The 23,864-nt window shown below is 41.7% G+C and overlaps 1 protein-coding gene across 2 annotated transcripts in view; it reads right to left on the bottom strand.

Moving 5' to 3' along the window:
- The window catches only part of CCDC148 (coiled-coil domain containing 148), a 44,854-nt gene that overhangs the window by 3,615 nt on the left and 17,375 nt on the right, over positions 1-23,864 (bottom strand). For both annotated transcript variants that reach the window (XM_072341123.1, XM_072341124.1), the window contains 8 exons: positions 23,491-23,573; positions 23,191-23,354; positions 22,879-22,974; positions 22,610-22,791; positions 18,567-18,705; positions 16,276-16,482; positions 5,246-5,386; positions 1,217-1,335 (listed from right to left, as the gene is read on the bottom strand). In XM_072341123.1, the coding sequence (XP_072197224.1) occupies positions 1,217-1,335; positions 5,246-5,386; positions 16,276-16,482; positions 18,567-18,705; positions 22,610-22,791; positions 22,879-22,974; positions 23,191-23,354; positions 23,491-23,573 (1,131 nt within the window). The remainder of the gene's footprint in view (positions 1-1,216; positions 1,336-5,245; positions 5,387-16,275; positions 16,483-18,566; positions 18,706-22,609; positions 22,792-22,878; positions 22,975-23,190; positions 23,355-23,490; positions 23,574-23,864) is intronic.

Below are 23,864 nucleotides of genomic sequence, written 5' to 3'. Positions count from 1 at the left end.
GCTTTAAAGAAAAGCCATTTTCTCCTATTCAGCTCTGCTGAGAACTCAGTAGCTCAAGTCTGTATGTATTTTCCTCTGCTCGCAGCTAAAGCCACCACTGGGTATGTTTGAGGAAAGGTATAGGTGTACTCCCAGCATAAGGACAGCTATAAAAACTCAGCTGTCAGCAAGGCACCGTAACAAAGTCAGATGGAAGCAGTGCTTCACAACGAATGGCTACAATAAATTTCAGTCTTTAAAAGCCAATTGAACTTTATCCCTATTTTAATTCCAGTTCTAGCCTGTTCTGCCTGGTGAGTCATTTCATGTAAAAAAGGCAAACTTCTGCTTTGAGAGCAGTTTTAACCAAACTGCATACAGTGGTTTTTTAATGATCCTTCTTCTGTCAGCAGGTCATGAGAGACCACATCGTGCACAGAAGACCTGGCATAGGTTGAAACACAAACAGGTTCAGCCCATTCATCAAAGAAGTGAACAGCAGCTACCATGAATGCACTGCAGTGTACACTGTTTGTATTTCAGTTTCACCCTTTGAAGCATTCTGATTCTAACACATACAAAAATCATCATCAAGATTTTCTCTCTGGCACTGGTTAAAATCCTAAATGCAGTTTGCTTGAGAGGAAGAAACCAAACAGTTCTGCAGAAATACTTGATCCAGTGCAGTACCGTTCACTGTATCAATAACTGAGAGGTCTTAACGCAAACAAGAGCAGCAGCTTTTACTAGAACTAGGTCTGAATACTCAACACTGAGTAATTGACTGTCTCAAAAGTCAGGGCCATGCTTTAAGGTTCTCTGAGAGAACACCAAGTGTCTCTAGGGCTGTAGATACTCAACATGCTCCCCTCTCTGCCTCCAAACAAAACCAAACCTGACTACAGGTCAGCCTGGAAAATAGCGCAGAAGGTTCAGCTATCCATCCACAACACAGACAGCATGAAGGGAGCTCCCTTAATGTGTGTTAATGCTCTTCTTTGTTTACAGCTGTTCATTGCCTACATGGCTCTAATGCTGTGACTGAATTAATTTAAACTAAGAAATAAATTGCTTTCAGGATACAGCCAAGATGTAACCTTCACATACCACATGGGAAAGTACCAAACAGGAAGATAAAACAACTGATTTTGTTTTAACTGAAAAGGTAGGGAGAACAAAACCAATTCTATTGTAAAAAGCTCCTACTCATGGTATATTCACATACAATATATTTTACCGTTCTCTGTCTTTAATTGCTTGTTTAGCCATTAATTTCCTTAATTCCTCCAAATGCTGCAGCTCTTTTTCTTCCTGTTCTTGCCACTTAAGCTGTTTCTCAGCCAGGTATTTTTTAACCTAGAAATTGAACAAACACAGTGAACAAACTAACAACCATCAGCCTGATTGTCAAGAAGAGTTTAGACATCTGTAGATTCGAACCTGTGTATGAGCCCAAGTTCAGCAGCTGAGGAATGTTCTGAGTGTGCTGTGTGTCCTTTGATCACGTTCATGCTATAAAGCAGTTAAACCTACATAAGGTGATGGGATACAGACATAGCACCCTAACTCGGCTGTGGGAAGTAACGTGCTTGCTGGCACCATGGCACTCCAGCCAGCTCTCCTATGGAAACCCCAACACGCTGCTGCCTAAGACCTCCCGTGCTTCCTGACCTCATGACTCCTCAGGGCTGTTGGCATGAAGCACAGCTGGCCTGGGCAGCTTCTACCTGTTAGTAACACATAACAGTACTGCCACATAGTCATACAAGCCATATTCTACACCCTCTCCAAGATATTCTGTGCATTTCCTTTTCTGCATAACACTGAGCACTGAGCACAGAGATAATGACATACCCTGATGTACTTCAAATCATCAACAAAGAGCCGGAGCATGGCACAGCGCCTCACCCTGCCCCAGTGCTGGCTGAGGAAGCCCCACACTCCTTAGAAGCAGTGGATTTCCTGGCAACCGCTGCAGTCGTCGGTGACATCAACTGAGCATAGTGAATTGAGGCCTCTGCTGGAGATGTCAGCTGGAGCAGCAGTGAAAGGTCCTTCCTCTTATGCAATAAACCTCGTGAAGCAAAATCCGTAACTGTTTTGATTCACAATAAAACAGTCCTTCCAAACAGTGCTTCTGTTTCAGCATTGCCAACTTATAAGTCAATTATCATCTCAGGGCATTCTTTATACACGAAGAACATGAAAACAAGGACTGTTACAGAAGCATTCTGATAAAAATTACAGTTATCAAAGCCTGTTTGGAATACTTACAGGATAAAGGTCCCTCTTTTAGGATTATTCAGCATCCCACACTGTCTGAAGGATTTTTCATAATATTTCTGAAATCTGGTATTTAAATACACAGGAAAAAATGTCTGTTCTGCAGCCTAACAGAAGAAACAGAGTGTTTGTACCTCTTGCCACTTTACCCATTCTCAGACTTAGATGTGGAAGCATCTGACACAGCCTGCCCATCGGGTTATGCCAATCGCTGATATCCCACCAGTTGTTTTTGCTGTCCCAGCACACAGAAGTAGCCACACGCTGTGTTTGCAGCCCTTCTTTACAGCCTAAGATGTCATTTACTCAACTGAAACATACGACTGCTGACCTCAAACAGCTGCTATCCCATCTGCACATAGGCAGAGAACTGTTCCACACAGACACTATCCACAGGCACGGGAAAGGTGGAAAATGTATACAACTATGCATACAACTAAATATACAACTCAAATATTTACTCATGCAATTAACATTGCTGGCAGTCAGGTCAACACAGCCCACAGAGCCTCCTCCTCCCTTTCAGAGCCACCTGCTGCTATAAACACTGTGTGAGAAAAGACGACTACAGAACAAGCTTCAACAAAAAGAAAAGTAGCAGCACCGTTTATTGCGGCCAAAGAAACAAACTGCCATTAGATCCAGACTCCCCTTTCTCTACCTCTCACTGCAGTGCTGGCAGTGGAACCACAAGAGCTCACCATCACACGCTCCAGCTGAGCCCACTTGCATATTATCCATCAACTTAAATAGAATAAGGATAAATAAAACAAAAAGAAGGATAAAGCCACGAATTGCCTGGTCAGACCTCAGAGCAGGCCTTGGTATGAGCAGGAGCTTAAACTGAAGAGCTCCTGATGTCCCTTCTAATCTGATTTTATTTTTTCTTAAGAAAAGTGAGAGCATTCTGTGTATTATGAAGGGAAGAGAAACATCTCATTAACGTGACTTTTGGACAGTTAGTTGCAGTTTCTACAACTGTATGATTGAGGACAGCTTGGCAGGAGGACTGCACTCTGCTGAGAACGCGTTTAGAATCTTCAAGATAAATGGCAGGAAAGGGAGAAGATCAGGTGAGCAGTGTAAGCAGAAACTTCTTTGGCTGGACAAGGATCTGGATACGAGCAAAATGCAAAGTCGTGACCAAGAGCAGTGAACTCACAAACCAAATAAAACCCAATTAGAAATTAGGCAGCTTTTCAGATGTTGGCTCTGGGGACTTACAGCAACGAGAACAAACAAGCGGACCAGAGTCCATCCGGAGATGAGGCTTCAGCAGCCCGGTTTCTTTTCTCCAGGTACCGCTTTGATTCAGGTGCTTCTTTGCAGAACTGACACTACATCCAAACTCAGCAGTTATGCACAATCACCACCAGGATCCCTTTAGCAAGGGCTGCTGCTGCTGCCCTGTTTGTCGTGTCATAAAGACGCGCCTCTTCAAACAAACCACAGGAAAAATATTGGAGTGCTATAAAAGTCGATAGGGAAAATCCAAGTGATGAAGGATTTTATTTCCATTCTTCTGCTCAGGCAGTTGTTTCCACCAGCCTGCAAGTCATTTATTTTGGTCGGCTATCATTTCCTTTCTGCTTTTAGTAAGTGTTGTAAAGTAAATTGCTTTAGTAATAACTTAAGCAAATTGCTGAAAAAACAGATAGCTTCAGTTTTTTCTGCAAGGACTATCACTGCAAGAGACTCAGCTACGGAAATGAGTTTCCATCAGTTTCTAGGGAGTCTAATTGCCCATGTTTTAGTCCTGTCAATAAACATTTGCTCCCAGTAAGGCATGTTACACAGAAACTAGGCAGGTAAATAAAGACAAGAAGGCAAAGTCTACGGAAAAAACACGGTAACTTACAAGAAGATTTCATTTTCCTCCCTATTTGCCCAGGCTTTCTGCAGTGAGACCTATACTGACACCACTACAGCCTCCAGCACACACCCTGAATGCACTCTGCTTGGAACAGTTCAGCCCTTTCTTAACTCTCCTTCTAACTGGCACCTTCACAGAATCCTAGAATCACAAGGTTGGAAAGCACCTACAAGATCATCCAGTCCAACCGTCCTCCCATTACCATGTTGTAACAACACAGCTCTTGGTGCCTCTTCTCACAAACATGTTAGCATGAGAAGTCCCATTAGATTAAAGGAGTTCATTTACTCATCAGCATCTGAAAGCCCAGGCAATGACAACCTATGATATTCTCCTACTTACTTGTTCCATAACTAATTTTGCAGTCTTAGCAAATATTCCAGAGGTAAATTGAATTTCAATGCAAAAATAGTCAGAAAAAGGTGCACTATTTTAATACTAAAACCTGAATTTGTATCCTTCCCTTAAAATAAAAAGTCAACAGAAACACAAGTGTGACAGTTTGATTGTACAAACACACCGTATCCACTCTAGTGGATTTCTGATTTCTATTAAGTAGAAGTTCAGATTTATGAACCAAAGTCGTTTCCCAAGAGATCACCAGACAAGGGCTTAGACCAATGTAACACAGACCTGGATATCCTGAGCTGGTTAATAGTATTGTTGTGCTCCAGGTTCACTTTTAAGGTCCTTGTGCTGCAAAGTGCAGAGCGCTGTCTTGCAGACAAGTACTGTGAAGCCCATTTGCTGCATTGCAGCATACTTAACTGCAGCACTGGAAGCTTTCATAGACTTTGCCACGCTACTGAGAAGCACAGATCTGTGAGAGCCCCAAGCCCCCTGCTGCCTCTGCTCTGAGGTTGGGTGACATCCAGACAGTCACACTGTTTTTGTGAGTACCTTTTTTAGGAACCAAGTAACACAGATGCACAAGTAGAGGCAGGTTTAAGGCTAAAATGGATGGCGCCAGGACTTCAAGGGCTGATAATCTCTATACTAGCACTAAATCTGTTACAAGAATACAGAGCAGTGAGATCAGTTGAAGCTTTTAAGGACAGTTGTACATCAATGAATGAAAAAAAAATAATAATACTTAGAAGTTTCTCCTACTTTTTCTTTCTCCTGAGCTCTGTGGATCATTTCCTGCTCTTTCTGCAGCCTTTCTTTCTCATCTTCCTTTTCTTTTCTTCTAGCAGCTACAGCAGCTTCCAGCTCAGCCGCCGCCTCCTGTTGTGCTCTCCACTGTAGGACCTGAGAGAAAGGGTTGAAAAGGCTGTTTAAACAGCTGTGCAGGAGAATTTGTGCAGTGTTGTGATCCTGCAAAACTGACACCGGTAAGGAAACCCGTGTGATCCATTTTTAAACTAGAATCTGTACTCTGTCAGCAATACTTAATTGTTCAGTTGGCATTGTCTTCCTGCATATTAATATGTCATTCACAACTGACTTGTGTAGTAAGAGCACATACAAAAACATTAAGTAAAATTGCCAAAAGAACCTCAGTACCATCAGATCTTAAGCCCCTCCCCAGCACCTGGGCTTTCCATAGCTGTTAAGTTCCTTAATGACCCCACCATTTCCTTTATAAAGGGGATCTACAGTGCAGGCACTGTGGCACTCAGGGCCACCTGCTCCTGGCAGACACTGCCAGTGCTCAGGAGAGGGAACGGAGAGCTGTTATTCCTCAGAAGCAAAATGCAGCTGATTGCATTGCAGCCATTCTCCAAAGCACAGACACAGTCAGGATTAAGCTGCTGTAGCCTGAGAAATGACAAATGATCGTCTGAGCCTCTGTAATTAACCATCGCCACCCCAACTCCATAGAAGTGCCCTACTTGCTCCTGGCAGTACTTGATCACGAGTCAAGCAGGGAAAAGGGAAAACAAAAGCAGCAACTCAGAAGAAGAGATGGAAGTGAGGATTTGGCACAGGCATTAATGTTGGGGGTGTAAAGTGGATGTGCAAAAAGGAAGAGAACTGGGCAGCGAGCTAACAAAGCAGACTCAGGACCAAGGAGCAAATGCACAATGATCCCCCTGCGAGCAGAGCAACACATGGTGCCAGCCCAGGGGCTGTGGGACACGATGCACCCTGCATGGCCTCAGCCAGCTCTGGAGCTGCGTGCCTGCTCAGCAGGCCCAGCTGGTGGCCCTGGCTGCCCGTACTGTGGCAGGCTGCCCAGGTGGGATGGATCCTGCTCAGCACAGCAAACCCAGCCATGAGGCACCGCCGCCTCTGTGTGCTGCTGAACCAGCCGTGTCAACAGGCAGTGACTGCTTCCCATACTCTCCAATGCGTTGCTCCCAACCAGGAGCCCCTATTTCCCTCAGCACTGTCAGGAGCAGCTCTACGCTCATCTGTTGTGCAGGGCTTTCAATGGGATTAACGCTGTCTCCTTGCTGCTGGCTTGCCAGCTCTTTTGGCAATGGATTTCTGAAGTGTTAACAGACCTCCGTGTACCTCAAAAGAATGAGCCTCCAGACATTTCTCATCTGGCTTCCTATGCTACTGTGGGTACTTGTATACTGATAGTAAAGTATTTCATTTGCATTTTCCCACCTTCCGTGTATTTCACTGGCTGCATGTGCACACCATTAGTTCTCTCCCATTCCCGTGCAAGGCCTTTGGACACCCGGAGCCCTTGGCAGTCCGTGTTTCTCAGTGTGCAGACCTCTGTGGGACAGATCCCATGTTCACCCTCTGCGCTGAGATAACCATTCTACTTCCTTCTCTGCAGCATTCTGATAGATCCAGGGCATCTTTAAGTTAACTTTCCATTGCACTGTTATTCTCCCACAGTACATATGACCTTTTCCAGTTTCAGCTCCACTCCCAGTGTTAAGAATTACAGTGCAGGTGAGTGAGTCTTATACTTTTAAATGCAGAGGGCCACGCTGTGCCAGCAAACACTAAAGGGAATTAGAGAGTGTGGTAACGTAATGGCAGTCAGCACAGACAGCTGTCCTTTTTTATTTTGGCTGATCGATGCCTTTCTTTAAGGCAAAAGAAGAGTCACATTCTTTAAAAAGTGATTTGCTATTGCAACAAAAGAGGAAAAACTGGCAAGAGCAGAAAGTGACTGTTTGCAAAGTATTTCTGAGCTGTGATTCAGTGGGTTGGCACTATGTCATGTCTGCCCCAAATGAACGGCTGGAGTCATTTAGGATATAATGTTCTCAACTAAGCTAAGCTAAATTAAAATGCTCTATTATGTAAGAGGTTCCAAAAACTAGGCATTGAACAACCAAGTCTAACGTCAAAATGATTCATTTTTCAAAATACATTGGAGCATTAAAACCATCTTTCTGGTCTCATAGGCTCACCTTACGCTGCCGTCAAATACCTGTAAAGGGGAACTGCTCAGGAAGCACCAGCCAAGGAAGAAGGCACAGGCCAGATGTCAAATCAGATTCCTGTTGGCATTGTCACAGCTTGCAAAATAAGGAGCTAGACTACCTTAACTCATGACAAAAAAGGATCTGGTGCACTGCCTCTTGTAGAAATCAAACCTTTATCTGTATCTGATGCAGCCAGCTGCATCCTGCACTGCACCAAGTGTGGTGAGCAGGACACGGAGCTGACTGTGCTTCTCTGCTGCGCTCTGCTGAGACCTCCCCTGCAGTGCTGTGGGACCCCCAGCACAAGGACACAGACCAGATGGACTGGGTCCACAGGAAGCCCTGGGGATGCTCAGGGGGCTGGGGTAGCTCTGCATGGGGACAGGCTGAGGGAGCTGGGGTTGTTTAGCCTGCAGAAGAGAATGTTCCAGGGAGACCTCATAGGGGCCCTTCAGTACCTAAGGGGGCCTACAGGAAAGACAGAGAGGGACTCCTCATCATGGAGTGTATTGACAGGACAAGAGATAATGGCTTTAAACTAAAAAAGGTAGATTCAGGTTAGATACTAGGAAGAAATTCCTTATTCAAAGGGTGGTGAGGCTGTGGCACTGCCCTGAGCTGAGGTGCCCCATCCCTGGAGGTGCCCAAGGCCATACGGATGGGCCATGGGCAGCCTGAGCTGGGGAGAAGTGCTGCCTCTGTCATTAGAATTGGATGGGCTTTAAGGTCCTTTCCACACCCATCATTGTACAGTTCTGTGATTGACTTTGCAAGCTACACTTCACTACGTATTTGTACAGCACATTACTCTGTGGGAGCCCAATCCTACCGGAGAGCCTCTGGGTCCTGCTGCAAAATCAACAACAACAAAGGGCAGGCAGGGAAATGGAACCTCATACATTTTAATACTTTGATGTTTAGAAGTGACCACAGGACACTCCGCTTCCAGGCTTCTCAAGAAAAACCACTGCATTCGTTGGGATTTTCCTCCAGAGGAGGATACATCTTCAGATACAGGTCTGGAGAAGGAAAACAACCCTTAGCAGTATTTCTGACGATCCACTAAGGCAATAATCTGGGACCATAGAATGCACCAAAAAATTCGTATGTACTTGATTGCATTCTTTCTTTCTTACGAGTGCAAAAACTTAATGGGGGATCTTACTGTGTCAGCAGTAAGTGCTTTGCTTAATAATTTAAAAAAAGAGCAGTGGTTAAACTAATATTAAAAATTACACTGAAAGTTGGATCCCCTATTGTCTGTTTCACAAAGAAACTTGCATCAAGTACTGCCAACATTAAGTTTGGAAAGCTTTTAATTACAACTGGCATTTCAAGTATGTTTCACATGTCCGTGTGCTATTATGGGAGCTCTTGCCAAGTGAATTATTAAATTGCTGTACTGAACAGAATGCATACACATCTATTTTCAGTTCATTATTACAACGTTCTATATTGCAATAATGTAAAGTACACTGCAAACTACTTGAAGTCTGAATAGTAATAATGTATTTACCATGCACTTAATGTTACAGATATATCTCTTTTAATGACAGAAACATTTCTGGGGAGATTTCCCTTAGGAATTCCCATTAAATTAACTAAGCTACTGTTACACCATATACAGCCTTTCCTATTAAGAACCACTGGCTTCCATGAGAAGCAGATATTGAAGTTTCCTAGGGTGGTAACAACAGACTTGGCCCCAAGATCCTTCAAGCAGCTGATCTGCTTAGTTAGACAAACAGGAACAGAGAAGGATGACTCACGTTCAGAGGGCTCAGATGGAGCAGCTCATACAACAAGTAAAATTAACCTTTGTAAAACAGGCCAAAAAGTCAGAGAGTGGCTGTGATGAGAAGTGTCACAGAATGACCGCACGCAGCTCCAGAGCAGTATTCTGGCAGGCTACATGACACTACACGGATAAAACAAGCAGCTAGAATTCAAATTCTAAGCAAGGATTTCCAATATTTTCAGAATCTCCGAGAGCTTCATCAGTCTCTGGAATATTTGTATGCACCTTTCCTTACTTTTGCTCTGCCTTGCAGTGTTTGCTTTTCTTCAGGCTGCTCATAGAATCCCAGGGAAAACTTTCAGGTGGACACATCACAGAAGTAACTTCACCAACGGAAGTGATGCATGTCAAAGAAGTACGGCAAAATTCAAACCGTGTCCACCACAACATTTGTCTTTAATGTTTTTAAGGAAAGGACCACACTGTCAGACTTAGGGAATCCTGCTTACAGAGATAAGGCCATTCTAGGGCCAGCCATTGTGCTCCAAAGAACAGAATTAAGCAAAACAGATGTAAACAGTGATTAAGAAAAGCGACTCTAGCAAAAACAGCACATGCCCCTCTAAGCAGAGGTTACAGGCAGCAGGAACTCTGAACCAGCAGGTCACTCAGCGGTTCAGCAGTGAGAGTGCTGCTCCCCTCCCTCTGTGTCAAGACTCAGCCTTGCAAAGAACTATCTGTGTTGCTTTCAGAGAGTGCATCATCTCCTGGGGCTGCTCAGCAAAAGTGGGAAGTTCCATCAGCAGAGGTCAGTGATTTCAAAAGATATGTGAACAACAAACCGCCGTGACATTAACAGACAGTGGTCAGAAATCTCCAGTAACTTTCACCTCTAACCAAACCCGTTCCCTCTTCTCCTTCAGACTGGGAGTTCTTTCAACTCCCATTCTTCTGAATGAAGAAGAATACCTCCAGACTCCATAGGGCTTCATATGACAACCCGGGCAAGTGGGACAAGCCAACAGCTTTCTGCTTTCAACTGACTTATATAAGACCTATGAAAAATCCTTTACTAGAGCATTTAGTGATGAGGCAACTCAGAAATAATACATTTGCAAGTCTGTTTTCCTAATCACAGAGAGAATTTCTCCTCTAACATTAACAAAGAAAGTTCACACCCCTGGTAGATTTAGTCTGGTGCCCTGGAGCAGCTTGTGCTCCACAGGCTTCTCTCTGCAAAGTCTGCAAGAAATAAGAGAGAAAATCAGAACTACTGGCACTAGCATTAATTTTGTCCCATAGAAGTCGATATCTGCCACTAAGAAAGATCTAATTTAAAAAACAGAATGTGAATAAATGTAACTTTTCATAATTAATAGAACCACAGAAGCTTTCTTCAGCTATAAAAATGCTCATGGCAGAGAGAGGGATATGGAAGAAAAGCATTTGAGCATAATCCTGTGACAAAAACGTGCTGTCAAATCTGTATGCTGACTTTTACAGTGTGAATTCTAATTACAGTCATAAGGCCTGAGCAAACTGGAAAGGCAGTTAAAACTAATATGCCTCTCACTGACATAGAGCAGGGTGTCTACTGCTGTGGCTCATCTGGTAACTCAACACTTACACTGAGCTGATCACTTGCAATCCCCGTGCACTGCCCTTAATAACTATCAAACATAAAACATGTTGCGTGCAACTAACAACAGGAATAAATCACTGGAAGTAGAAAGAACATGTTGTTATAAATTACTCTGTAAATAATTCATGGAACAAACTGAAACAGAAGCCTGAACTTCTGTTTCTCTCAGATTAGAATTTCCTCCATCCCTCCGAAGTAAAATGTAAAGATCCGGATAACACAATAACCGTCTGTTTATTTACATTCACGTTCTGCTAATGACTTGTTCTTAATTGGAAAAAAAGAACAATTATTTCTTCATTTGTAGTTTAAGATGTCTGCTTTCTACAGACTACAAACTGTTTTACGAGCTACTTCTGCTGCATGTATATGGAACAAGGGTAAAGTTATAAGATTCTCTCCTTTACACACTGGCCTCACAGTAACATCACCATAACAAAGAGGTGTGACCTGCACCAGGAGGTAAGAAAAAACGTTTGAGCTACTATACCCTTAAATCTCATATCAAACATTACGTGATATACTGCAAGAAGATTGCAACAGAAAGGTCAATAGTCAGAAATAACATAATTAACTGAAAAAATACTGGAAGCACAGGGAAAAAGAGGGAAAAAAAGAAAAGCATGGAAAGCAGGCAAAGACAAGCTCTGCATATGCTACAAGCTTAGAACATACAAGCTTGATCTGACCCAAAAGCTGTGCAATTTGTCGATGCTTTACTAACCTCAAGCTAATAAATCTAGGTTGATCAGCTCTACATTGAAAACATGCTACAGAGTCAGAGCTGGCTCATCTCTGGTGAGATTCAAAGTCTTGGGTATGGAGAAGTGCTATAATGTCTTACAACTCTTAGGTTTGTCACATACGTACTGAATGAGCTCCTGTATTTAAAAATCAGCTTATGAAAACTCCCTTCTAACTATCACTTCTATCAAGTGAACGGGCACATCAGAGGCCATTACTCAATCCTTCTGAGAAAGAAAACTCTTCAGTCACAGAATCATGGTACAATGGAATATTCTGAGGGTGGGAAGGGACCCACAAGGCTCATTATGATATCCAGCTCCTGGATATAATGAAAATGTCTGTAAACTCCAGGCGTTAAACTGCTGAATTAAAAAGTTACCGCCAAAGCCTATAAATGGTTTAGTGTACCGTACATACTGCATGGAAACAAATTTGACAAGCAAAAAAATCTTGAACTGGTGCAAAATAGCCGATCTTTATAGACTTTAAAGAGATCATCCTGGTTAATATGAGCTGCATCCAGCATTCAGTCTCTTATATCAGGAAAGGTTCTTGGTTGTACAAGCCAGATGTGTTTGGTTTGGAACTCAGGCCCTAAGCTTTCATCAACCATAAATAATAACCAATTATCAATTAATGATGTCCCACTACTTACTTTAAAAAACGTTTCCTGCACAATTATCAAATTCCATACAAAGCATTACAACTGACAGCTCTCCAGAATCCCAAAACCAACAATTCAGTTGCACAGTGTTGATCTCATTTGGCAGTCAACTCATTCACATCAGTGATTTGGCTGAATAGAGAGGTGCAACACTTCTCTCTGAGATTACTGATATTTTATTAAAAAATAAATTAAGTGGAAAAGAAGAAAGTCAATCTTCAATATGCTTCACATAATTTTTAATACTCCCGTTAATTCCATTTAACTAGTCTCCTTTTTCAATGAATTTAAGTTTCTGCTAGGATAAGGAATGCATAAATTGTTCTCCAGAAATTAATAATCTATTGTAAAAGATATTAGCCCTAGGGTGGGGATTAACCCTGGAGCACAAAAAGAGAAAAGATGTAAAGGATGACTGACACTTCACTTAATGCTAGGGAAGAACAAGTTCACCCTATGCACCATGCACATGGGACTGAACTGCCCTTTTGTGCACTTCTGCAGGTCCTCTGCTGACTGTCCTTTATAAACTGCATTGTATGAAAGTAGAGAGAACTGTATTACAAATATTTTAAAATAAGTTCAATAGAAAACAATACTCTGAATACCTGCAAACAGCCGCATACAATCTATAGATGCAGAACAGTGAGTAGCTCAGGCCATCAGGCACCAACCATGGAGGAGCACTCTGCCTACCCTCCTAAAAGGTCACTCTCACCTCGTCACCTATCTGCCTTTTGACAGAACAATTTGCTTCTCTTTATGTTGTTTAGGAAGAGAAATGTTACTAAAACACAGTGTCTTCCACAGAACCCAGATGCACGCATCGTAAAGAACATAAAACCTAACGTGGGTGATTCCCTACTGCTCATTTAGGGTATACCTCCCCCACAGTTCTGTTGTCTCCCCACCAGGGCAAACGGAGATGTTAAAGATAGATATCAAAAACATACATACATTGGCTCTTTAAGGATAAGAGAGCATATCCTCAATAGCATTGCGCATTTCACACCTTATTTCCTTGGATGAATGGCTCTCATGATTTATTTCAGCAGATCTTCCTGTTCTGGTGAGGACATCCAGTGATTTTCTGGGAGATTAGATGTGGAATACAAACTTAAAAATCCATTCCCCAAACAAAAGCTGCTGCAAGCCAGAACATAACTTCTGTGCTGTTTTACTCTTTAACCACTGCACCATCTCTAGTCAGCCAGGAGGCCGAGTCTTATCAATGGCACGGTTGCTTCAAGTAACGTGTTCATTAGGAGATTTGCTATGCCTTGGTTTGTTATTGCCACAGAAAATACACAGATGTTGGGTGATATCATGTGGTTTTTACTTATAGTGATAAAAAATATGTAGCCTGACACATACTTGCCTCTCTTTTGCGCTGCTAAATCTGTGCTACAATTAGGAACAGATTCTAACATGCAAAAAACCTCTGAAGAACTCTATAAACCCCAGGCAGCATGCAGTTTTACAGAAGGACAAAGGCAGAGCTCAGTCCTGTCCCATCCTGCCACCAGCAGCTGCATACACCCGCCGTTATGACTTTGTACTTCAGAACTGTGTATGCAAAGTGCATTTAGTGATCCACAGCACATTTGGGACTGTTCAGACTCGGACACCTCCCAGTGCACGTGCCATAACTTCATTTTACTGCCACTGCAGAAAGGCATTCAAATATGGTGACCTTCCCCAAAATCTGCTGGTGTAATGAATGAGATCTGCACCTCTCACATTCAGGATACAAACTCCCCACAAGCACACCTACAGCTTACTACACAGATAAATCAGTCAGCAAGTACATCTTTTTCCTCTGGGAAAGTGGAATGCATGAGATTTCCTTATGCTGAATTCACTGAGATGCAGAACACTAAGTCAGTTAGTGACAAAAAAGATGAAAACAATCCTACACCTGGTTTTCAGCTCAACCGTCCTTCCTTTGCAGACACAGATTTATTTTTAATCTCATCTTAACGATCTTCTTCAGGAGGATCCATCCTGATTCTGTGATTCAGGATGGATTTTCATCTATGTGTACTTAACTCCCAGAGTTACCTCTTGGTTACCAGCAGCCCCTGTCTGTGGTACACCTTCCTTCTCTGCACACTTCAGAAGTGTACAAAGAGAAGCCAGCTGAAGGAGCTACCAGTAGGTAACGTGTTAACTTTCAAATACATATACCCCTCAGATCCAGACAAGACACACGGATGCATTCAGAATGATTTCCCTCAGAAAAGCACGCCCAGTTTCTCATTGCATCCTGCAGCCCCTTCAGCTGCAGGTCACAGTGATGTCCTCCTTTAGCGGAAACGCTGCACCTTTTTGATTCCTTTCTTCTGGGAAAGAGGCGAATTGTTTTTGATCAGACTTTCACCTTCTTTTATTTTTTAAAACAAAGTCACCTTTGAAAGCAACTTTTGAGAAGTGCAGCACTAATAGGCTTAAGTTTCAAACAGTTCCAGGTTACGGAAGCAAGAGGTCAGAACCTAAGGACTTGGAGGCAATGTTCAATGCATCAGTGTGATTCTTCAGCTATGTGGAGGTAACATAATACTTTGGGGTTTTTTTTTGAGCAGGATAAAGAAGACTGGCTTGTAAAATGCATAATTCTGGAATAAATGCCCTTCCAATCCTATAAGCACAATAAGAGAAACAGCAGTTCCAGAAAGGAAAGCCTGTGGTTGACAGCAGCACTGCTGCAGCAGCAGGGAGTGCCCCTGACAGAGCTGAGCACAGGAAGCCCGTCCTGCTGCTGGGGTCAGGAACTCTGACTCTGTCAGGACAGGCAGTTTGCAGCCCTAAAGTGTTTGGATTCAAATCTTCCTATGGCAGAAGGATCCAGGAACAGGGAGGGCAGCCCTCTACATTATTACAAGTGAAAAAATGTTTACTGTGGTTTTCTGTGGTTTAGTATTTCATGAAAAGGTTCAAGACGATGTTGGTGAAGTAAGATTCATATGCCATGTGTGCTTCCAAATGTTAGTTTATGTGCAAGTGGAAGATCACAGAGAGCACTTTAAACAAATGCCTCTCATTCTCAGAAATGTGATTCTCCTTAGAAATGCCTTCAGAATCAACACTGTAATACCTTCCTGTCCTCTCCAGGCTCCTTCTATTGCATTTTTTTTCTCTTAGAAAAGCAAGCTCTGTTTGCTTGTTTTAAGTCTTTTTCACCTTTTCACACAGCAAATCACCTTTCAGAATACTGTGAAAACTGTTTTACAACAAGGGCAAAAGTGATAGGACCAATTTTTAAGAATACTTTCTACAACCTGAAAAGTAAACAGAGGGGAGGGCAGAAACTTGTAGTTTCTCTGAAAACAAATCAGTATTCATTTCAAAGACTGGTGATAGCCATGCTTCACTACCACTTCAGAAGATCCTAGTGTTAAAAGCAATTATGACATTGTTCCTCCAAGTGCATGAGCTTAACTAAAACATGAATATTTTGTGGTTTGCCAGGGTTGCTTGCAGCCTCTCATATTCTGAACAGCAGAACAGATCTTGTTCTTCCAGTTCAGGAACACTAGTTAGTTCATCAGACTCTGAGACGGTGCTAAAAATCCACCAAAGCAAATGCGATTGCAGTTTATGCCAAGATTATACCTGCAGTACAGAACCCATAGTAAGGCCTGCACTGAGCTAGGTGATCAAATTCTTAATCAAGAAATGACAAACTAATTTCAAGAGCTGTTAGAAGGAATACGACGTTAACAAGGATCCCTGTGGGTAATGAAATGGAGAATCTTCAAAACCATTTTCAAGTCAAGCTTCACAAACACACTGATCTGTACTGACAGACTGCACTTCATCCTTTTCTCTGTTTTGGTTTGTTCTTTGTTTTTTTTAATTGTCCAAAGCGATTCAATAACAGTGGTGAAAACAGGATTGCTTGTTTTCCTCCATCTAAAATCTGTAACTTTTAGAACAGTTTTTGCTTATGTTCATTTTGAATTTGGCAGTAAAAAACAAGTTTGCATGAGGTACATTTATAACAGACCCTACCTTGGCTTTCAGCTCAGCACAGATCTCCTGTTGCTTTCGTCTGTCACTGGCTGATGCTGCTTCTGCCTCCTGAGCAGCAGAGGCTTCAGCAACAGCCATCACCGCCTTCAGGAAAAACGCTTTCCTAGCTTGAGTCCAATTAAATATCAAGACTCTGTGCTGATTCTTAAAGAAATTGTAACGACCCCAAGCTTTCTCATGAGTAACCTAAAAAAAAAAAAATAGTAATGCATTTCAGATGGGCTTGAAAACTAAAATCAATAAAATATTTTGCAAATCTTGAATATCACTGGTATAATTATTGTCTCACCAGTATCCCCACAGAATCCACAATTCAGGGCCTGAAAGCATTGCGCCCGATGCTAGGTTTGCAGCAGTCTTCCAACACCGGCAGGCCATCCTAGCACTCCCACCCTTCCCTGTTGTCTGCCTCCATCGCACAGCACTTCAGTATTCTGATATCCCACCGCTCTTTTCCGAGCAGTACTTTTTGAATACAAACAAACAAAATTCTTTCTTGTCATAGAATACATAAGGCAAGTTAGGTCCTTTCAGTACACCATCAAAAATACCTAGAGCTAAGATGAAGCACTTCCTAGCCAATTATGATCTCCTATAGAGAAACAGAACACCACGTTAAGCAGTTGTATCGATGTAGAGGCAAAAATTAGCTTCACTTTTTCTTGCCTACCAGGACATTTGCAAACAGATTCTTAGTTTGCCAAGCAGCATACTGCCACTAATAATACAGTTTTTCATCTTAAATACTCCTTCTTTGATTTTAATCTGTGAGGTTCCTTCCAAAGGACATTCAAGCCTCATGCCATTGACAGAAGCAGTAATAGGTGAGACTGCATGGACTGAGGCATAAGAAACTTGGACCTGTCTTACATCCCCCAGAAATACGAATTACAGGGTTGAATGTTCCAGAGATGGCCTTCTGCTCACAAACTTCCAGAGGCCCATCCTTCTTGCTTGCTTCCAGGCTTTTGGCAGAAGACAAGGGGATGCTGACTCAACTGGTGTCTAGCTCACAGGTTTCCCGTTGGCTTGCAGCTAGTTGGAGATTAAATGGTATCACTCCCTCTGATACTTTTCTTTGCCCATTTGTTTGTATGGCCACCACATCAGAGGCTCACACTGCCATCACTGCTGCCTCAAACTGAGGTGAGCCTTGCTGGCAAGCGGCTTAACTACACTGAGAAACTCTTGTACAAGAAAGGAGATGTGCAGGTTGCTCATCTAAAAACAGGCCACTCTGATGACCTGCTACTGAATCAAGAGCTCAGTGCTTGTACAGTGACCCACTCTTCTTCAGAGAGAAGGAAGGAGAGAAGGTTCTGAATTTAGCTAGTTATGCTAATGTAATAAATGTTTCAAGAACAGATTCTTAGTCCTGTTCTAGCATTTCTGCATCTGTCATGGTAATATAAACACTGAATTCAATACAGAATTGTGATTTTTAAATTTTAAATGGTCCCCCAAAGAATTAGAGAGGCCCATTAATAATGGAGATGATGAAAAATACACAGACATTATACGAAGCACATCATTATTTAGCCCAGCTATCACACACGAAAGTTCTAAGACCACAAGAACTTTACTGTTGGTGAAAGTATGCCATGTCTGTATCACTTCATGGTCACTGCTTTGTAGTAGGCATTCCTCAAATACAAGAAAGTAGGTGGTCTAAAAATATATGCAGAGTTAAAAAAAGACTCAACTTTCCCTATGACATCCTGAAGTATTCTGGCCTTGAACTGGGTTTCTCTATTACCCGCTATGTGCTTATTCACTGTGGAGTGTAAAAGGAATCAGCAATCAATTTGAAACACATTATGAATATAAAAATAGCCTCTCCCTGGGAGCAGGAGATATCTTTTCGCTCTTCCTGCTATATATGTGCCACAAGCCAATTAAAATAACTGTTCCTAGACAGAGTGACAATGCTATACATCCTCATAAAAAAATAAACATAACAAGAGAAGCTAAATAGCGTGACATAGCTATAAAATGGTACAGCAAAGCAATGCTAGCAAGCTAATCTCGTGAATCTGGCAGTAAGAGTTTGTGGAAGTATAAAATCCCCACCGTGCAAATTTTGAAGACATGATCAAGAAGTGAACAGCTTTCAAGCTCATGGATTTTAAAGACAGGGACATCTCATCTGCACTGTGAGAATAAAACCAATAATTAAGAAGTTATGGAATAAAAGCCTTTGCTCAACGTTTTTAATACAAATGCTCACTGGAAGTTCCCTGTAACAATGTATATATTTGTGCTATACAAACCAGCTCGTGCCTAGACTTGTGAGGAAGACATCTCTGCAACATATCAAGATACAAAGCTCTTCTTTGCTGAAGATCACCTGGATACTGATTGACAACAGTCTGAAAAATCCACTGATCTCCTTCATTCCAGTCCGTGTCCCTACAGAAATTCAAAACAATTGGTCCCAATGTAATTTAAGATTTTAAAAGAAGTCTGGTTCTAGGAGGAGTTTTTGCTTGCTTCCTTAAGAAGGGCCTAACCCTTCATTGGGCTCTTTGACAATTCTGAACCTGCAAAGTCAATGTTGGTTCAAAGCCGGGAGATTTAGAATCACTTCAATGACTCAAAACAAACCCAGAATGCATTTGCAATGTAAGAATTTACTGTGCTGTCATCTGAGTGAATTCTTCTTCTTCTAACTTGACTTTTCATTGGGAATGACATTGTGTTTCTGAAGTTACGTTAATAGTCACACAACATGAAAAAAAACAGTGTGAAAAAAGAAAACAATTAGTCTCCATTACTGAGCACTAATTAAATTATCAGAATTGATGAAATGATAACACCACTGTGCAGCTAGGTGAGGAATTAGTTAAAAAGAAGCTTCTAACAGCCACAGACTCATCATCATGGCATAACCAAGCCTGGCCAGGCCTGCCCTGTCATCCAGTGCCTCAGCTACTGCCCACGGGGATGTATCACAGCACCACAGCGTGAGCTGCAAAGGGCAAGGTCCACTTGTGCCGATAACAGTTCAGGACTAAGAATACTGAAGTAATGACCTGATTTGGACACTGATTAATATTAAAATTAATGAAATTGTGGACAGAGCAATCTTTCCCTCAACAATTTTACCTGAGATAGACCTACGTTACTCCTAACCTGCACTCATTTTCTTTTTACTTCTCATAAACTGTGTGGAATATCTGACAGACTATTTCCAAGGCGCAGCTGTTCAATTTTAGACCAGCACCATGAAAAGAAATGGAGGTGGTTTTAAAATGGGAGAGAGAAGATCCAGCTCCTGTAAAAAGTTTATTTTCAATGACCAGCAGTTTCTGTACAAGTGTTGGAGACAACGTAAAGCAGGAAATGACTTCAGTAAAGCAGACATTCTCTAGCAATGAAAGTGCTTCCTTATAGGGTACTCCTTAATTTTTCGTGACAGACAATGAAAGTAGATGGCTGAGTGCAGGGTGCTTTCATCTTCTAGGAACAAAGAAGAAATAGTGCCCAAGAGAGTTAAAGAAGTTAAGGAACCCACCAGAAAGGGAATGGCTGTGCTACTACCTTGTAACTGCAAAGCTAGGCTGTGGGTCTCCAGGACAAGAGCTCCTGAGATGTGACAGAGGAAGCACTGGTAAGATGTGCTGTTCCTCTGTGAAAGATGTCTTGCAACTAATCCCCAGAAATGGCTGCTTTAAACACCACCACCCTCTTTTTTACTCCAGAGAGTGTTTTTAGTGAAATCAGTTCAGTTATTAATTTTAGAATCTGTGTCATAATTTGGTATTTTGAGGTATAGGTGTTCTGAAGAGTAACTTTAATGGACAAATTAATTATTCTTTGCTGTGACTTAAACCTCTTCGACTGCAACTGCTCCTGCGGAGGCTTAACTCACTACATTCCTTTTTCTTAAGATAACACAGCATTCTTTCCAAACATGCAGGTTTATGAACAGCTAGAGGCCTTTTGCCTACAGTAAAGCACATCCTGACCAGGAGACACTGCACTGCCCACTGGAGGGCAGGGACCAGCACAGACCCTGTACTCAGAAGGCCGTCCTGGTGCTGCCCATGTGCAGGGCACAAGGGTGTGCGAGGTCTTGCACCCACATTTGCCTCAGCCCTCTCACCTCCCTAAGGATCCCCCTGACCATTCACTGCTGTGATGGCAGCTAACAATGGATACTGTGCTGCTCAGGAACAAGGCCAGCTAACAATGGGTGCTTTGCTGCTTGGGAACAAGACAGAGAAATTGGGGGTTGTGGAAGATGGCCCAGGGAGCTAACAGCTGCAGCCACATGCGGGTTACTGGAAGCAGGGAAACACAGGCTGCAGAAGTCTTGGTCTGTCAGCTGCAAAGAGATTCGGTCAGCTGTACACAGACAAAAAGCCAAAGGAAACGTGATCCAGTCCAGTGTATTTGCAACCATTACATGCACGGAGAATGAGAAAATATCTTGCTTCAATAAATGCAAGATATTTTCTTAATGAAGCTTCTGTACAATTACATAAAGGAAGACCTCATCTAAACAAAATTTGGAAAGCAACAGCACTCTTTACATTGATATTTAAGGTAGTATGCTTCTTCAGCACCAGGATATTCACAAATGTTACAAGGCTGACAGCACAACCCAATTCTTAAACGTGCTTCTTGCCTTTCTTCTGTGTGTAATTCTGCTACCAGAAAACATTTCAATCTTGACGCTGTTTCAGAACTGAAACAGAGAGATTTCCTGACATTCAGCAAGCCTGGGGCAGCTGCTTCCTTTGAAACAAATTTACCGAGGGTTAATCCCTGGCTTTACACTTCTAAAGAACACAAAAGGACTCGGAAGGGAAGCTGCCCTATAATCCCCACATATCCTTTGCAATAGCTGGGACAAAATAAACTTGATGCACTGCCATGTTGTGGAATCTGCAGACAGACTGCAACAACAATTCTAAATTCTATATGATTAATGCCACCAAGTGAGATGTTAACTTCCCTAGCCATCAATTATGTCATTGCTGATTGTTCCACCAGAAACATCCTATTAACAGGCCTTAAAAAAGGAACCACATTTACTCAGCATAGTCGTAATACCCCTTTCATTGAAAGGATGTTGCTGAGGATACGGTGCTGAATATGTAGTACTAAATCCATCTTTCAGTTATTTAAATAACTGAGATACCCCCAGAAATGGTGGAAAAATACAGTTGTACTTAGAGAGTCATCAGCTAAAACACATCAGTTCCAAGTCCACAATTTATGGCATAATTTAGAAGCTGTGTTTTTCCCAAAAACAAAATTAGTGTTTCGGCAGAAATAAAAGAAGTGAATTTAGATTGCTCAGAACACCCCCATCCTATATTACACTTGAAAAAAATATCTTCAGTTTCTAAAAGCAATAAACATCAAAATGGCTATATATTTGCCACCTGCTGCCTTCTAGAAGCTATAAAATTTGGAAAGATCAGAACAATTTTAATAAGTATCACATTATAACAACTAGGACTTTATAGTAATAAAAGATTAGTTTCAGATAACAGAAGGAGAAGGCCCTACAAAACATCCAGGCAGTTTATACATACGTAGATAACATCACCTTCTAGGGGATCCAACATCTTACACCTGTTTGAGCATTCCCAAACTAATTCATCAGCAGTGGCAGGGCATCTAAGTGCTGCACTGCAAGTGCATGTAGGAAAAGGGGAAGTTCAGAACAAGTTTGTGATTGTTTTACCAATTAAAAAAATGGATTTTTCTGCTCTTTCCAGTTTATTCTGCCCAGGCTCCAAATAATTCCACTGACCTTCCCACTCTCCACCTTCTTAAAACCTGACTTCACTTTAGTCTGGGGGAGTATCAGTAAGGAACATAAAGAAGCCAAGGCTGGTACAACAGCTGCAACTCAATACACTTTCCTGGACTCAAGTTAGCTGGAGCAGGAATGCTGACCTTTACTCCCATTAACATATTATATTTCTAGATTACACATTACATTTCTAGTTCTCTTACATTTCCAGATCATTATGAATGTTTGCGTTCTTTCCATTAACTTTTTCATTTACAGAAAAATCTCTCTTCCTTTAAACTATCCTGAATCTGCATATATTCTTACATCTATTTATGGTGATTATTAGTGCAATGATCCAAAATCCTTTAAAAGACTGGACATTTTTATCAGCTTTATAGAAAGATGCACTTAAGATCTATGCAAACACCTTCTGACTTTCTCTGCACAAATAAAATAGAACCAACTTTTCAAGTAAAGGAAACTGCAGAACCTGTCAATTGCAAAATACATTAAAGTTTATGTTATCCCCTGCAAAAGAAACCCAGAAACAGATATCATTACCTATATACGATGCTTAGCTGTTCATCAATCTCTTGCAGCTTAGACCAGTATTCATTTGCAAGCTTACGGTATTCATTGATAACAAAGCTCTTCAAGTCTGGACAAGGGTACTCCAAAGATAGCAGAGCTGAAGGAACTTCATGGAAAAGTCCATTCTTCTCTTCAAATCCATGCACTATGGCCTGTGATGAAAAACGCTACTCAGCACACTTCTCTGCATTACATTTTTTCTCCAAGATTGGTAACTACATTTACAAGGAAAAGCTTACTTCTAATTCGTAGTCTTGAAGCTCTCTTTCCAAAGCCAGGCTTTCAAAGTGAAGAACTTCCAAAATGGTTTTCCCTTGTTTCTTCGCAGATTCGATCTATTTCATTAAATACATGACTGTTACTTCTTCATATTGTACTGCTATGCTTGTACAGGTTTCAGTGAAACAGATCTGCACTACGGCAAGCACAGAACTTAGTGCATACTTACTACACAGTCTGAATGTCAGCTTTAGTCTCAAAACATTACACACAAAATAAATGAAAATGCTAAGTAGCCCATGGTCAGAAATCAGACAAGTTAAAATGCCAACCTGCTGGAACTTCTCAGCTAGACTGAATTTGTTTTTCAGAGATGAATCTTCTGTGACGTAATGCTGCATTTCAGACAGCCAGAATTTCAAATTCTCTCTTAGTTGCCAGATAGGAGCCACAGTACCTGTTTGGTAAGCATCCCGCTCCTGGGACAATCTGTGCTCTATAAGCAAATGAAACACAAAGTATTATGCAGCACTGTGCTTCCTAAGTCAAAAACTGTCACGACAGCTATTTTAAAACTCAATAAGTAATTAAGATAATTTGCAATAATCAAGAAATGAATTGAAAATTCTTACCCATGTCCCACATATCCAAAAAAAAATCATTTTTATGACTTCCTTCGTCAAGAAAAGTCTGTATCTCTGCTTCTGCTTTTTCCCTGCAAAACATGAATGAGTTTGACAGAAGATTTGATTGATTTCTTAGTTATTAAGCTTACAGGAATGATATTTCTCAGAGATTTCATTCATTAAACAAAAAGGACTCTCCACATGCAGAGGTACTAAAGGCAGCAGTTTGGTGTGTAAATGATATGGAAGCCACCCTCCCTCCAGAAGAACATGCTGTAATTCATCTGCTATATAGCATGCAAGCTAATGGATCTGAGACAGCCAAGCTGTGGTTTGGGCAGCAAATTACAGCTCTTTCTGAAAAAAGAACTGCATCAGGA

This window comes from Excalfactoria chinensis, chromosome 7, assembly GCF_039878825.1.
Source record: "Excalfactoria chinensis isolate bCotChi1 chromosome 7, bCotChi1.hap2, whole genome shotgun sequence".
NCBI classification, from domain to species: Eukaryota; Metazoa; Chordata; class Aves; order Galliformes; family Phasianidae; genus Excalfactoria; species Excalfactoria chinensis.
Note: the sequence above shows the minus strand (reverse complement) of the source record. Positions and strands in the feature narration are given on the sequence as shown.